The sequence below is a fragment of the Phaenicophaeus curvirostris genome, chromosome 1 (assembly GCF_032191515.1).
Source record: "Phaenicophaeus curvirostris isolate KB17595 chromosome 1, BPBGC_Pcur_1.0, whole genome shotgun sequence".
Classification (NCBI taxonomy): Eukaryota; Metazoa; Chordata; class Aves; order Cuculiformes; family Cuculidae; genus Phaenicophaeus; species Phaenicophaeus curvirostris.
The window spans coordinates 30,754,672-30,770,545 of NC_091392.1; the positions used below are offsets into that span (position 1 = coordinate 30,754,672).

Below are 15,874 nucleotides of genomic sequence, written 5' to 3' on the forward strand. Positions count from 1 at the left end.
TTCAGAAATTCCAAGTCTCACAGTGACTGACATTTTATAAACACAAGTCAGATCCCATTTTAAACACAGTGTATTTTTAGAGCATTTTCCAATTACATGAAAAATATTGTGAAAAATATTGTCCCATCCTAATCTGAAACATGAATAGAATTAAAAGATTCATTAAAAGACCCACAGAAAATTCAATAAAGGCAACACACATACCTTGAAATACTTTCTTCTGATACGAGTCATATTCATTAACATGACTCCAGAATTTATTCCAGTTACTCCATAATAGGGATGTCTAGCAAAGCGATTATACCACCCGATACGAGGCTCCTCATGTTCCGGTGCCATTGCAGCAATTTGTGTGGAGTTGAACTTTCCCAGAAAAGACCAAATATCATCAACAGGTCTCAAAAACAGGATGTCGGTATCAACATAGAGTAGTGAATCCACATTTTTTAGGATTAACTGTGACGGAAAAAGATATAAACCCAAATTTTAAGTTTTAGTAGATTTCTTCACAAAACAGAAGTTGTTGCAATTACACAATAAATTTTATAACATTTGTGTTATATGCAAATAAATTCACTTTAGACTAACATGTTGTAGGCAATGAATTTGCCAATATTACCTCTTTTCTCACTTGGAGAATTTTTATAGAGTGAAACAGAAGGTTTATACAGAAGAATAAAGTAAAGGCACTGAGTCTACATTTTATATCCCAGGGCTCTTCAGGAGTAGGCTGCATGCCAGGTGAAGCATTACCATAACAAGATCTCCTGTTCCCTTGCATCTAATCAAACAAGGGAGAGGTGTAAGGGAGCCCCATAACAGACAATGTTTGGGAGATGGCTGCCACTGCTATAATTCACCCAGCCTCAACTATGATTTCTGAAGTGTCTAAGATGAGCAAAGAAAAAGCTGAAGGAAACACTCCCGAAACACTACCTCATTTCTTGTTTCCTTTTATTTTAATGCTCCTCAGACCTACACATGCAGGAAACTTTCCAAAAAAATGAGGAGATTAGGCGTGATAAATCCTTCTTGCCCTGAGAGGATGATGTGACCTGTACTTCTTGCTGAGGATCTCTGCCATAACACCGCAAATGAGAAAAGGGCTTTTATTCCATGGTGTATTAGCGTCACAGAACAAGCTTCAATTTAGAGGGGTTTTTTGGATGTTACAAAAGTAACTTTTAGAAGTAGTGGTAGTTCTTAATTTAAAACTAAGCAGAAATTAGATTTAACAAAGACAGCTTGATGTTTCATAAACAGACTTCTTTATTGCCCTATTGCAGAATAACTTACTGGCAAGAATAGCCTTTGTGAAGCACACGGTTTAAACAATTTCTTCCATTCTGCTGCACTCTCAGTTGGAAATGTTATTGGATATAATGTGTAATTAACTTTTCCTTCATAGGGAAAGTCATCGAGCTATGTGAAAAGAGATCACAAAAATTACTTCAGCTCAATTCTATTACAAAAAAGAAATCACCCCCTCATTCAAACCAATAACTTCATGAACACAACTGCAACAGCCCTCTTCCATAACATAAATGCTTCCTGAAACACAAGAATCTGCCAGCTATTCAAAATACTTGAAAAAAGTGGCACCTGCAGGCCACTACGAAGAAAACATATCATTTCAGATCATATACAAAACAAATTAGTGCTTACAAAAACTAAATACATCAAATAAAACTTTCTCCCTCTCTTAATTAGTTTCCAAAGGAGAAATACCAAAGATGCCTTTCTTAATTTAAAATAACCTTACCCCATTATGTTAATGTGTGTATATATATATATATATATAAAAAACTATGCCTAACATACTAGTGCCATAAATTAGTATGACATTTTAAGCAAAAAAAAATAGTAAAACACAGCTATATTACTACTCAACTTCTAATACTGCTATTCAAGTCACAATGTCATATTCATGAACTGGAATTTACTAATATTAAATACAACCATATCTACCATTTTCAAAGACATTTGAAAATTACATTGTTTAGACAATGTAAGGCTAACTTATATTGTAAGTATGCAGACAAAAGAAGGCAGATCTCTACTTTCTCTTGTAAAATCAACTTTAAATAAGCTCACACAAGATAACTGGTTTGTGTTCAGAACACTAGATTTGAGTTTAACAGATTCAAGGTGACACATCAGGAAGTTTTAGTCCATCTCTATGAAAAGCTTTCACATCAGCAACTGGCATTTTTCCACAGGAAAAAAAATAAAAATCCCCATCCAACCTTACAAAACACTTAAGTATTACCTCATGTTTAGACCCCTGTTTTTCTGCCACTATATCCAATAACTACTACCCAAGAAATAGAGAAAATGCTATATATTATTCAAATTGTACTATAAAATTATTTAGTAAGTTATTTGGGTACTTACTATGTCTTTGAAACTCTCATGCAATTGGTCCTCAGCAAAAATATGAAACTGAAGAGGTTTGATGCTGAAAATAATAGCTGATCTCAACATAGTTACAGTCTCCTCCAGTCTTTCACCACAGGCAACCACTGCTAGATGCATTTTCTCAGAAGAACGTGTTTTCATATAATGATATCTGATACAAAAATATTTTTACATTTGACATTATTTTTAGCACATACCTAAAGAAAATATTACTGCACTATGGAATTTAACAAAATATCCTTTATCACATTTAAATCAGCAAAGGACAATTCAAACAAAAGATACAAATTACAGCATTACACCTCATACACATGCTTACGTTTAACCTGAACTATTCTCATATTCGCTCCCACAATCCCAGCCTATGTATGGAGGAGCTGTACAGAAACTAAGCAAACATTTTCTTAGTAATCTTACTATCCATTACTATCAAGGAATTCCACCAAAAGAGATATGTTAAAAGAAAGATCACATGAAGTTACATGGAAAAGTGAAAGGCGAATAACATGCTAGTTTGCATGCATTTGTTTTCTCCACAGTATAGAGACAGGTAAACCTGATAAATACAGCAGAGTAAAATCCAACAACAGAAGTCAGATAGCCTCTACTTTTAAGAGGCTCTGTTAAAAATCTTTGAGTGATCTGGGTGTTTTGCCCATTTTCTGCTCCACTAGAGTCCTTTTGTCAAACCCATTCTTCAGAAGAAGCTCTGAAGAGCACTGGCAAACAAAAAGGATTCTCCTTTCCTTCCATCCTACAGAGTACAACTGCAGGGAAAACCCGCAGCTCAAATGGCTTACGGGATGTCCTTGTGCTCCCAGTGGTTCTGGAAAATCTTTCAGATACACTGAACACACGTACTTGGGGCTAAACCACAGCAAGGTGTGGGGACTGAGAATTCCCTTCTTCCTGAAGAAAGCTGTCCAACAGTTACAGTGAAAAGTACACATGGTATGTACTATATGAGGTACATTTAAAAGTTATTTAATTATTTTAATACAATAGGCTTAAAATTATCATCAGGTAAATACCATTACCTTGGTGACAAACACAGTGCGTACATTAAACATAAAACTACTTTCTCCTGGATTTCATATATCGAATTAATCAGAAAAGCTTTCAAAGAATTTAAGCATAACTGAAAACAATATTCTACGCTTGAGATATTCACATAGACTGTGGGAGGAGGGGGCTAATAGAACTGAATATCTGAAGATTTAATTCCAGGTTATGCAGAAAAAAAATAAATCTGAAGTTAAAAAACACTTTCCCAAACCAGTAACAGTAGAGAAATGGTTGGCAAACATACCGCCCTTTCTTAGAAACTTGCCAAATAGAGAGACACTTGAAAACAAATTCACAGATGTGATCCTTAGCACATAATCTCCACCCAATTTATGTAACTAAAACATTTAAATGCATACAAGCTTTCTTTTATACTGACAAAAGATACCATGCAAAATGTCTTTCTTTATTTAAGGAATAGGAAAGTAAGACAGATTTCTTGAGTTCCATGAAGCAAAATATAAGCAACGATACCACTGTAAAACTGCTGAAGTTTAATACCATAAATATTGGCTGCATTTAAAACACATTCTGTATTTTGGAAGAGTTTAATGTCCTAGAACTAAAAAACTCTGGCATTCCAGGGAATTAAGGTTAATAAAATTTTAATTAGAATATGCAGTCAGTCTTAAGTCAAGGTTTGGGGCATTATTAAAAATCACAGATGAAAGACCTCACAGGTAGAATTCAGATCCAAAGTAAAACTTCTAAATGAAGATGCTAACATAAAAGATTGTGTGCAAAGACTCATTAAAGCCAATGGAGATCTAGCAAGCAGGATATGGAGCATGGACAGAAATTCATCTTATTTCAAAGTAAATACCTAAGGCTTGATACAATTTTTTTAACAGATATGGTGCCATTTAATAAGCTCTAGAATATCACACTTGACCTACAGCTGCCACTCCAAAAGGACTGTGTGTCTGAAATATCATGGTGTACCTATTAGTCATAAGGAGACATCTAGGATACTCAAGTGCTTCTCAGCACCAGCCATTTACTTCTCAGCAATTTAATGGCTAGTCACCTACATCATTCTCCATGCTGTTTCAATTTTAATGACTGCTTAAGACCTGCTTGACATACACACCTATATGCAGACATCTAAATTCAGATGATTTAATCCACAGCCTGAAACCTTTTCTAAGTCTAGGAGCAAAACCTGTAAAGTTAGTTCAGGTTAACAGGAAAAAAAAATACAAAATAGAATTTTTAAATGTACCTGAGGCTTGCCCATTCAGACCTTTATACACAAAGCTAATTTAAACATTACACCACGTAGTAAGTAGCTAATATAGAAAAAAACAAAGCAAGCTGAATGTGATGAGGGTAGCTGAAACCCTCAAATAAGTACACTGCCACAGTCTGAACAAGCTGCAAGCAGCAGATTAGCCTCATCACTAATCCACGGGAAAGGGAGTTAGAATAATTAAGCCCTGAAGTCATGAGAGCCTACACCAACACCGCAAGGTCATGTGATAAATATGGGCACAACCTGCACAGCTGAAAGCCAAGTTTCTGCACCACATGTAACACATGGCTTTCCATGAATAAAGTGCAACAAAAATTACAGCAAAGCAACTCAAAAATACACTGAGATTCAAAGACTGCACTTTATTATTTCTACATGTAGTGACATCTGCGAATAACAGAAAATTTCAAGCCACACAACAAAAAAACAGACTGATCATGTTACAACGCTTTTATAGCCACTTTGTTCAGACAATCTGTTCTACAAATTTCTGACTTGATTAGTTCAATTTTTTTATATCTGTGCTTTAAAATAACTTAAAGGCAAAAAAATATTCAGAAAAACCTAACAACTGAATTTCAGCTTCCACAATATGGGGAACAGCTGGACTCCGATCTGTAAATCCACAACACAAAGTTTTACCCCTGAAGCAGATGGAGCAGCAAACCATTGGAAAGAACAGGCCACCATTCCCTCTGTGGACTAAGAAGGGATAAGACATTTTATATCTCAGAGACATATTGTGGTAGGAGCAGTTATGAGACTTCAAAATTGTGGTTCTTATTCCAGATTCTAATAAGAGACATCCCTTAGTGATTATAAGCTACATTTGAGTTCCCTTCATACAGACCACTGGCAATCACAGCATCCTTTTTAATAATCAAGCCCCAGTGCTGCTCCTCTCTCTAAATACACATCTCTCTCTACTCCCGGGGGAAACGATTGCGCTGCCTTCATCCAGGAATGCTAACTACCTACACCTCTTGAGCTAAGGCTTCACTGCCAATATTTTCATCACTTTTTTCTCCTCCTCCCACAAGAAGCAGCATAAAGTTTACATTGTCCAGCACTGCTTACCACCTTGAGCCTTGCAGCCTCACCTTCAATACTAACACACACTCCCATGGAGCCAGTTACCTATGCCATGAGTTGTGTCGCTCCCTTCTTCAATATTACATCTACATCACTTCGGCCCTTTCTCCTAAACCCTTTCAAAATTCCCCACATTCAATTGCTCCCTTTTCTTCATGAACTTTCCAGCCTCTGTAACCCTTTTCCCCATCTTCCCCCTACTGCAGTTAGTCATGCAATCACCTCATGAGAAGACAGGGAAAGGAAAAACTGGTTCATTTAGCCAGCCCTGGCTTTGGTATGACTGAATGACAAGCTTTTTCAGCAACGCATATTATTTTTAGCAGGTCAGTTGAGCTGAGCATAAGCAAAATAAAATACATGTTACAAGAACTGTAATATGTCTGAACCTGAGCAAGTCTGGCATCAGAGTATCACAGCTCTGGCATCAGAGCAATACCCCTACTGAAACTCAAACCCAGGTTCTGATAATGTTAAGATACTTTCTAAAGTAAGGAGATATTTAAAAAGAAAAAAAAATGTTCAGATGCTATGAAGAAAACACAAAAATACAAATGCAGATTTTTATATGCACAATTCTAAATAGTAGTAACCTGGATTTTTGGTGTGGGAGTAGCTGGGGAAAAAGACAGGAAAAGCAACAATAGAGGGAGATAAAACCAGTATATCTTGGAAAGGCTTTTGGATAGACTAAGAAGGAAGATTTGAGAGTCCTAATTTCTAAAGAAAAGTAAACCTCCAATAATGTGTAAGTCCTAACTCCTGCAGGAGGGAACCTCTGGTAATTAAAATGGAAGAGTAAAGAATGCATCTGTAGTCCAACAGAAGACACTGAGCAAGAAGCCATGACAGGATTTGAGTATTTAGGGATAAATAAGAGAACTTTATTTGTCTGAGGATGCTGATTACACATCAGTGGTAGGAAACATAAAAATAAATTAAATAAATCACTTGAACAAGTGGTCATTCTTCCATGAGTTTAGAACATACTAAAAGCAACCCACTCTGACACTATGAGAACAAAACCACATACCTTAAAATGCACTGCTCAACAGCAGCATGAGACCAGGTACAAGCCTTGCCCTGAAGTATTTCTGTGTAAAGTGTAGACCTCCATTCTGTACTGATTAATTCTGCTCAATGAATCTGCTACAACAAGATTTTCCAGAGCCTGTCTGTCAAGCCACTGTCCTATGTTTAAGACACTGTATATTAATTAGCATTTCTAGGTCCATTAAAATTATGAAGCAATAATTTACTAGGAAGCTACAGCGGTACGTTTTGATGGGTTGTACTCTTCTAGAACCTTCACTGCATCCCAACTGAAGTTATTGGGAAAAAAAATAAAACCAAAATCATATTGTCACCAAAATACTCCCCAGCTCCACAAAGATCACAGCTCTGTTCTCTAGACGTGGCACGTGATACTGCACGGAGGCACTCCTGCACACATTTAAGGCAGGATTTTCCTGTTCCTACCCATATATAACACACTAAGAGCAGAGCTGAGGGGATACCAAATCCTCAGGAACACCCAGAAAGACATAAGGAATCCGGTATACAACTCCATCTAATTTGTTATCATTAAGACTTCCTAATCCTAGCCTGCTTTACCAAGGTTGCAGTACATTAGCTTCTGCTGTGGGCACACACTGCTGCCTTCCCAACTCCAAACCTCCAGAGCAGCAGCAGTGTCAGAGCATCTGGTGAGATCTGCGTAACGTTCACAGAGCTGTCAATCTGACCAAGGGCAATTTTATTTTTCTCCTTTTCTTTTTTTTAAAGCACATTCAACTACAGTGACACTTACTACTTAACACCATGAAGGACCCACGGTCAGCCTTATTTCTGTATTATAAACTGTACACTAGAGTTCCTTTTTCCCATCCTTTGATGGACTGCTAAGAACATGCCTAGGGACCATCAGGAAGCTCCCTGCTCAACTTCACTGGCAATCAGACTGTCCTCTCACTCCTTCCACGTGGCTGGGGAAGCCGAGGAAGGAAAGGTTAGCATCCAGGTACTCAGAGCACAGTGTGGTATAAATAATTGAAGCAATAAATTCACCTCAGTTGCCTTTTCAAATTTAACTTCAGACCACTAAGGACTTACAATTTTAAATACAATCGCATGAGTTTTGAACAATGTAAAACTATCTGCCGTTTTCTGAGAAAGTTGCCATCATGCTATGTTCTAGAATGCACACGATCCAGGCAATATTCAGTTTCCTAAACAAAGGTGCTTAATAAAGTCTCTCAGTCCTTACACTTCATTAAACTAACTTTCCTTGATATTATGATCAAATGGACTAGGTTGCCAAGTTCAGCTGTATTAAAGTTGTCTGTGCTTAAAAAAATAACAAACAGAAGCCTATTGCAAAGGTGGTTTCTTCTGCAATATAAAAAGCTAAGCTATTATCAGTACAAATATCTTGCCCACATCGGAAGTTTTCTGACAATTAGCAAAGAACAGGCAGGGAAAATATTTTCACATTATCAACCTGCATTATTTCAAACCTGGCACCATAGTATGGCTCAGGAAAGCAAATGCTAGATATGCAAATACAATACAAATGGCTTATTTATCGCATCGTTCCCTCTTTTAATGCTTTGTGTTTGATTTAAATAAATCAATCATCAAGGAGCCGAACCCGGCAGCCCTTATTCACCAAAAAAGAAAAGCAAATAGGCAGACTGAGAAGGCAACAAAGCCTACTGCAATTAAATCATTCTCAGGTTTCTAAGAAGCAGGATCAAGGTAATCTCAGAAATTATATGTATTTGAAAGTGATGAAAATTCTAGGTTTTGCTCAGCTTTTTAACTGTAGTAATTCTCTTGTAGTAAATTCTAATACTGAATTAAAAATAGGTCATAATCAGAGCTTTTTTTGTAAAAGTATGCTAATGATATCAGCACTTATGATGTCCAAATGTCATCTATTCAACAACAAAAACCTAATCTACTAATTGAGTTAAGTTACAATATATTAGCCGTTTAAAAAACTACCACAAGAGCTGGAAGTCCCACCCTGCAATGAGCTAGCTCGTTTAGAGAAGTCCTGTTTTTCAGGACTGTCACAATACATCTCAGTATATTCACACCAGCAGGACCACAATACACTAGGAAAAAAGAGCCATTTGTTTTTCAAATAGGCAACACAAGTTAAAATTCACTTAGAAGCAACATCCAACAATTGACATCTGGCAGTTCAGATTGCCATAGTAATGACCCCTAAGAATTTCTTCCTGATCAGTCTCAGTAGGAAATAAGGAGCCATACCAGCTAAATAACAGAGTACCTTGAAAAGTGTACCAGAAAAGATATGCATCACCTAGATCATGCGAAACCTGAGCCTCATGTTATCTTTATCAGCATAAATTTTATCAAAAATTTAAACAATGCCACTAGATGTAAAAGTGATCTCAATGCTTCCTCTGTCACTGTGAAAGCTAACAAGAAATATTCTGCACCACAGGCATGACACAGAACATTCTGTCTTAATAATGTTGGTAACTGGAATGGCAAAAAAAAAATGTGGGCTCAGAATAGCTCCAAAATTCTCCCAACATACAGCATAGGCAATGTATCTGACACTAATTAACTTAAAGAGATAAGAACCTTATTATCCATTATTAGAATGAGCAACTGCTCAGAGCTCATTGATTTCAGATGACATTGAGTTTGCTAAAGCGTAAGTCATACTGAAGTCAATATAAATACCTCTCCTAAAAAAACTCAAAATTCCTCTACAGGTTTCCAACATGTCTATTACACTAACTTGAGTCTTACAAATCCACACAACATCAGTTGTCACATCATGCTTTATACCCTTACAACTACTCAGAGGAAATGACATAGCAAGCTGCATTACAAAAATGTCTATGGCAAGTTCTTTCTCTTACGGATAAACAAATCCCTGTGGTTCTGATATCCAGGAGAAAAAACCCAACTGGAATTTCAAGTTAGAAATGGAGAGATAACAAGCTAAGTTTTTTTTCAAAGAAAAGACTTAAAAATCCAGAAGCTGAAGGACCGTCTTCCAAAGTCTGGAAAACTTCACTGGGTAAGGGAAAGGATACATTCAAAGACTGCAATAAATTTTACTTATCTACTGTTGTCAAAGAAAGGCTGGCTATCTTATCTACTCCTCTGAACAAACTCATTTGGTTAGTTTATTGAAACAGCAAGAACAGAGCACCAGAATCTGCATTCACAAAATTATTTATGATCTGGATGAATAGCACTGTTCTCTTTTTATTGACTAAACTAGGCCAAACAGAAGATTCAAGATTAAGTGTTACTGCAGTTCAATGACCAGACTCTGCCATTTCTAATAAAAGCCAACTCATTGGAATTCCCATTATTTTGTTGGCACATCTATAGACAGCAAAGTTAGCCATCCTAAAATTTCAATCAGATATTCGTCTCTTAAGAGTTTTCTCATGTTCCTCTCCCTGTTCCGGTCTCCTCAGAGTCCAGCTTTATTCTGAACCTCACTACAGCAACTGCACTTAACAAGAACACAAAGACTTTGTCAACCCAGGGTGAAATTATTTGGAATAAGAAGTCTCATTCCTTTCAGTTTCAAAAGATACACAATTTAGAACCACTATGTTGCCTTCTTTACAGAAAAAGCTTTCAAGAGGATTTATCTTCACAAAGAATTTTGAAGCGGTCCTGCACACACAATCTGAATGCCAGACTTAACTGGTTGTGGTTAATAAACTTGTGTGGAATTAAGTTCATTTCTCTTCCTTCAAAAATCTAAATGCCAACTTGAGGACAGCTACCAAGTATCACATTTGAAGCATAAGATTATATCAAAAGTCTACAACCTTCAACTCCTAATACAATGCACACATTTTGTTTGAGAGTTAAACAAAATTATAACTCTAATCCAAAGCTGAAAACAAAATGCAACCATCTCTTGTTACTCCAGAACATACACGGAAATGAGACTTAGCCAGCAGGTTCAGGTGCTGAGCCACTGTAATTGTTTGCTGCTACCCAAAGAGGGTGCACTTTCCTCTTACACAAACCCACGACACTTCCCAGAAACGAACTGAACTTATTAAACAGAATAAGAAATAAATAAAGCCTAGGGGAGGCAAGGCCCTCCCCCTCTGAATACCTCGGTGAGCTGCAACAAGCAGAGTCAGCACAAGATACAGGGATTGATTTAATAGTAGTATATTGATAAAACAAACAAACTCAATCTGAAATTATTAATCCGAACACCACATCCCCTCTACACATTCATGCAGCTTTTTTCTTCCAGTTTCAAAATGTATAAACATGAAATTCTGCAAATATTAGGGGTTCATAATGATGATTGTTTCACCATCAAAGAAAATGCAGTTGCCCAGTAATGCCATTATCAATGAATCAACAGACTAGTCTTCATAGCCACACTATGGCTTTCTTAACAGACTAATAAAAGTTACAGCCTAAGGTACAGCTTAAGGAACCACACGGGTTTTCTTCACTTCTGGTTCCAGCTTCCCACTTGCCTTAAGCATGGCAGAAAATGCAAAAAGGACTTTCTGCTATTTTAGCGAATTGCATTTTATTGTGAAAAGTTTATGGACACCATCACAGGCAAAGGGGTCAGAGGGACAACAAGACCCTCTCCTTTCTCAGCACTGCACTACAGGTAGACTGGCTCAGATGCCCATGGATGAATGAAGCTCACAATCACATCCTGTCCCCCCACTAAGTATAGGCTAAGCCCCTCTGCCTTCCACTAGAACAGCACTGACATCTGGTTTACTCTCCCTGTACTAACCTTCATAAAGCTAACCTCTCAGAAGCTAACCTTCAAGGGGAAAAAGAGAAGTGTATTTAGTCCATTCAGACAGCTAAATCAGCCAAAGGGAAAGTCAGATGAATTCCTGTGCCAAAAGAGAATGACTCATTGTCTACCAAGCACAGGAAGAAATATGCAGCAGCCCCAGATTGCAGGTACAGTTCATTAACAGACTAAGAATCAGTCTAAGCCATCTCTTCAAGTAACTTCTTGGGAACTGATAAGATTAAAAAGCTGAGAGGAATATGAAACAGATCCAAAGTCTTGTCCACAAACATAATTTTCAAATATACATTAAGTTTCATGAAGCTAAACTATTTTTCCTTTCATTTCCCTAGAACTACTCAAGCTTCAGACTAAAAGGAAGAGAAAACCATATCAAAAGATGACCTGTAGAATTTTAAATACATGAAAAGTTAACTTACAGCTTTAGCTATAGACTGAAGAGAACCCTGCAGGTTAGAGAACATACTGTCAAGTAGCTTAAGGCTTCTTTCACTTATTTCCAAACTAATTCTGTAATCCAACAGCCTAAAGCATCTGAACAACCACATCATCCCATTTAAACTTATTGTTAAACGTGCAACTTTAAGGAGATAGGATATGCTTTAACATACTATATCTTAAAGCACATTCTAAAACAGCATCCTCAAATTGTATATAATATATCACTTGAATAAAAAAAACCTCTGAATTTAACTACTAAGCATATCTGCCAGTTTTTATTGCAAGTTACATCATGAGTATTACTGTGCAGCAAGTACTGTTCCTCAAAAAAATTAATTCACCAGTAACTTTTCAGACTATCGCCTGATAGACTTTTTACCAAAGTTAGAAAGTTTCTATTTAATAAAGCAACACAACTGAAACAAATCTACTCTCTGTAATAATGCTTGAGTTGACAACTTCAAAAACACAATAGAAGAGGAGAAATCCCAGCTAAAGGCAACAATAGCATAAGGAGGTGAAGTGATGAAAATATTTTGCTTTGTCACCTTGCTAAATAACCAAAAATACTTATCAGCTATATCTGTCTGCGATCAAATAATAAAGTACCATTTAATAAAAGGTCCTACCTAAAAGCAGCTTCCCAATAGCAGTTCATTCCACAAACATCAGAGGGCAGCATCCAATAGGAATTCCAGAAAGATACAGATAAATTCTTACACCTAACAGGATAAGACAAAAATAACCTATATAAATGTTACTGATTTTATGGCAAAGTTAAATCGATTATTTTCTAACTCAAACATAATTTGGAGAGTTAATTATCGGGCAGGAGACTGGGTATGTAATGGAACTTGGATAATATAAAAAAGGAGGTATTACATGCCAACCAGAAGGATTCTTTTAAGGAAAAATGTTCCCCCACTCTTTAGCCTTTTCCCTTCATGTATTTTCAGAGTGACAAAACCGGTGAGATTGGGATTTTTGAGAGTCATTCTATGTTCATGGCTTAGTATAAATCCATAGGTAACAGATTGAATGGCAACACTTACTGCTGGAAAGAACTCCTTCACCTTTGCAATACCTTTGTCTGCTTCAAGCCAAGGAGCAAATTGAACATTCAGTGTTACTTTGTCCGTTTAAAAACAATCTCTATTTATCCATGACGCTATTCAATGCAAACCTTCAAACTGATTTCTAACAAAAACCAGGGATTTGCAGCACCAATGAATTCCACTGTTTCACAAGGTTAGTGCAGTATAGAAATAGTCACCACATCTAGCAAGTTTTCCTTCTCCATATTAATGGCCTCAAGCTGCGCCAGGGGAGGTTCAGGCTGGATATCAGAAATTTTTCATAGAAAGTATCATTGGGCACTGGAACAGGCTGCCCAGGAAGGTGGTTGAGTCACCATCCCTGGAGGTGTTTAAAAGACAGGTAGACAAGGTGCTTAGGGACATGGTTTAATGGCAGATAGGAATGGTTGGACTAGATGATCCAAAAGGTCTTTTCCAACCTGGCTATTCTATGATTCTAATTACAAGATTATTAATTTATTGACTTGTGCTACACTAACAACTAAAAAAGCAGGTTTTACTAGTCCAACGCTATGTTTTACGCACCAGTAATATAAGAATTAATTAAAAAGAGCAACAGAAGTGTATTTTCAAAGGTTCTGGTGAGGAAATCAACATCAAGATTTAAAGTCTTAAGCAAGCAAGTAGAATATTGCAAAGCAAGGTGCATGGCTCAAGTGACTTCCTCTGCCCATCCTTCCTGCCCTGGTGACACAATGACAAAAGCGTTTATTCTCCTCTGAAAGTTGGTATCTGTGAACAAACAACACAAGAAGAAAAGCCACACAAAAGCTTGATGGTGAAAAGGTATTTAAGGTCTACAGCTCAGAACTCTCCTGGAAGCTGGCTTTGCAAGTTTGAAATTAATCAGGCATCTTGGTAGGGTTACCTGGTAAAACCAATGTTTCACAGATACTAGATTTAACAGATTAATGTAGCACCAAAAATGGTAACCTGTATTATTTTTTTCTTTTTTCAACACCAGAGAAAAACGACCACATAAACACACTGTGTTTCAGAAAGCCTCATTAAGTGTTGGGGGGTGAGCAGTTCTTTAATAGAGATTGCAGGAAAACCTCATATCCTGCAGATACATGTGTTTGCAAGAATTTATCAATTAATTCTATCTCATTACTTAGGAATGGTCTTTATAAATAAATATCCAGATACAAAAAAAGGATAATAAAGATTGTGATTAGGATATCCACACTCCTCTGGAGAAAGTAAATGGTATAAATCCACAAGTTCTCTCTGCCAGATTCTTTCTTACATTAATCTTTGTGGCTTTTGAAGTTTCTTGAAAACTTCAAGGCATGTTAAGACCTTGTGCTTATCTGAAGAACAATCTTTATGATCTCCACTGTGTATCTTTTTGAAGTCTCTCATTACTTTTAGGATAAATTAATAGACTCTGTCAAAAACAGTTTTCTGGTTTGGAAGATTTTTATTACCTTACTATTATTACAGGGGATTTCTCTTCCAGCTGTCAAGAGCTGTGGTTACTTAGCTGCCTTGAGCTACTATCCTATCCAGATCACCAAGGCAAGAAGGCAAGCTTGAATTAATGCCCAGGTCACTTCTCTGCCACATTAGGACTTTCCAATATCCCATTTAGCACAATGACAAGGTTGTCAGCCTTAGATTTGATTAATAAATTCCATGTTTGAATCAAAAACGCTACTAGGATACATAATGTATGTAATTTACCTCATGTTAGATCAGGACATTTTTCCTGCAAACAGAAGTGTCTCCCAGCAGACCGTATACTACCACATTCCATAAAGCTTTCACGTACAAAGGATTAAGAGACTGGAATTACTGGACAGTATTTTCTTCTTGTTATTCACTGTAAGATGATTCAAAAGGCTGCTCACAAAGATATTAATTTAACTTGAAATAAAACTTGAGGAAAGCTTAGTCTACAAATAAACACACCACAAGTGCTTTACAAAAGCTAGGGAGATGCATTGTATCAATGCATCAAGCAGTCACAGTCATTATTACCTAAGCGAGGTTACTCGTCAGACAGGAATAGTCACCTTCAGAATTAGGGAGGGATATTTTGCTCACATTTATTATGGCTTATGTGATTAAAGTCCAGTCTCCACAAACAGAAAGCAGAAAATAATGTCATATGACGGAAACCCAGCAATCTAACCCAGGTACATGGACTGCCCTCAACCAGCCCCAGTGCAGGACAGCAGAAGATCCACCAGATGAAGCAACAGGAGAGACTCTCCAGATCACCTTACTGACTGCCCGCAGGGGTGTGGGGCTCACTGTGAGATCAAAGTGGACTGTGGAGGAATGAGAACACAAAAACAGAGAGAAGATGGTAAGAGGCTCCAGTCACATGTAAACAGGCTGCCAGTCAGTATGATTGGCCACGTTGTGTGCCTGATCACAAGCTTCCTTATTAAACTCCATTTCTGTTTCCTGGGTGACGGGTGCTCCATTCTGTGTACATGCACAGAGGTCCAAGTACCAGCAAATGAAAAGGTGGCTGTGGATCACAGGGTCCCATGAGCCTGCAGTGCCAGAAACTGGAGAGACTTCTGTGCACACAGCATGTGAGTGTGCATATTGTTGCACTTAATCACTAGCATCAAGCCAGACTAGCCCACAGGTAGAATAAGAGGCTTGGGAGCCAGGTATCAGGCAGACCATAAGGCTGGGCCAGACTCTGCAGAGATAAGAGGGTCTGAGCTACTGAAAGAA

The 15,874-nt window shown here is 37.3% G+C and overlaps 2 protein-coding genes across 4 annotated transcripts in view; one reads left to right on the top strand and one right to left on the bottom strand.

Annotated features, from left to right (window-relative positions):
- The window catches only part of PPHLN1 (periphilin 1), a 354,335-nt gene that overhangs the window by 173,704 nt on the left and 164,757 nt on the right, over window positions 1-15,874 (top strand). The window lies entirely within an intron of this gene.
- Window positions 1-15,874, bottom strand: part of GXYLT1 (glucoside xylosyltransferase 1) — a 34,124-nt gene that overhangs the window by 12,130 nt on the left and 6,120 nt on the right. Inside the window, exons 2-5 of one of the 3 annotated variants that reach the window (XM_069851745.1) lie at window positions 12,710-12,802; window positions 2,395-2,569; window positions 1,297-1,422; window positions 205-456 (exon numbers count right to left, since the gene is read on the bottom strand). In XM_069851745.1, the coding sequence (XP_069707846.1) occupies window positions 205-456; window positions 1,297-1,422; window positions 2,395-2,569; window positions 12,710-12,802 (646 nt within the window). Of the gene's footprint in view, window positions 1-204; window positions 457-1,296; window positions 1,423-2,394; window positions 2,570-4,573; window positions 4,631-12,709; window positions 12,803-15,874 lie in introns of those variants that run through there. The other 2 variants (XM_069851761.1, XM_069851754.1) reach the window with 2 other exon arrangements.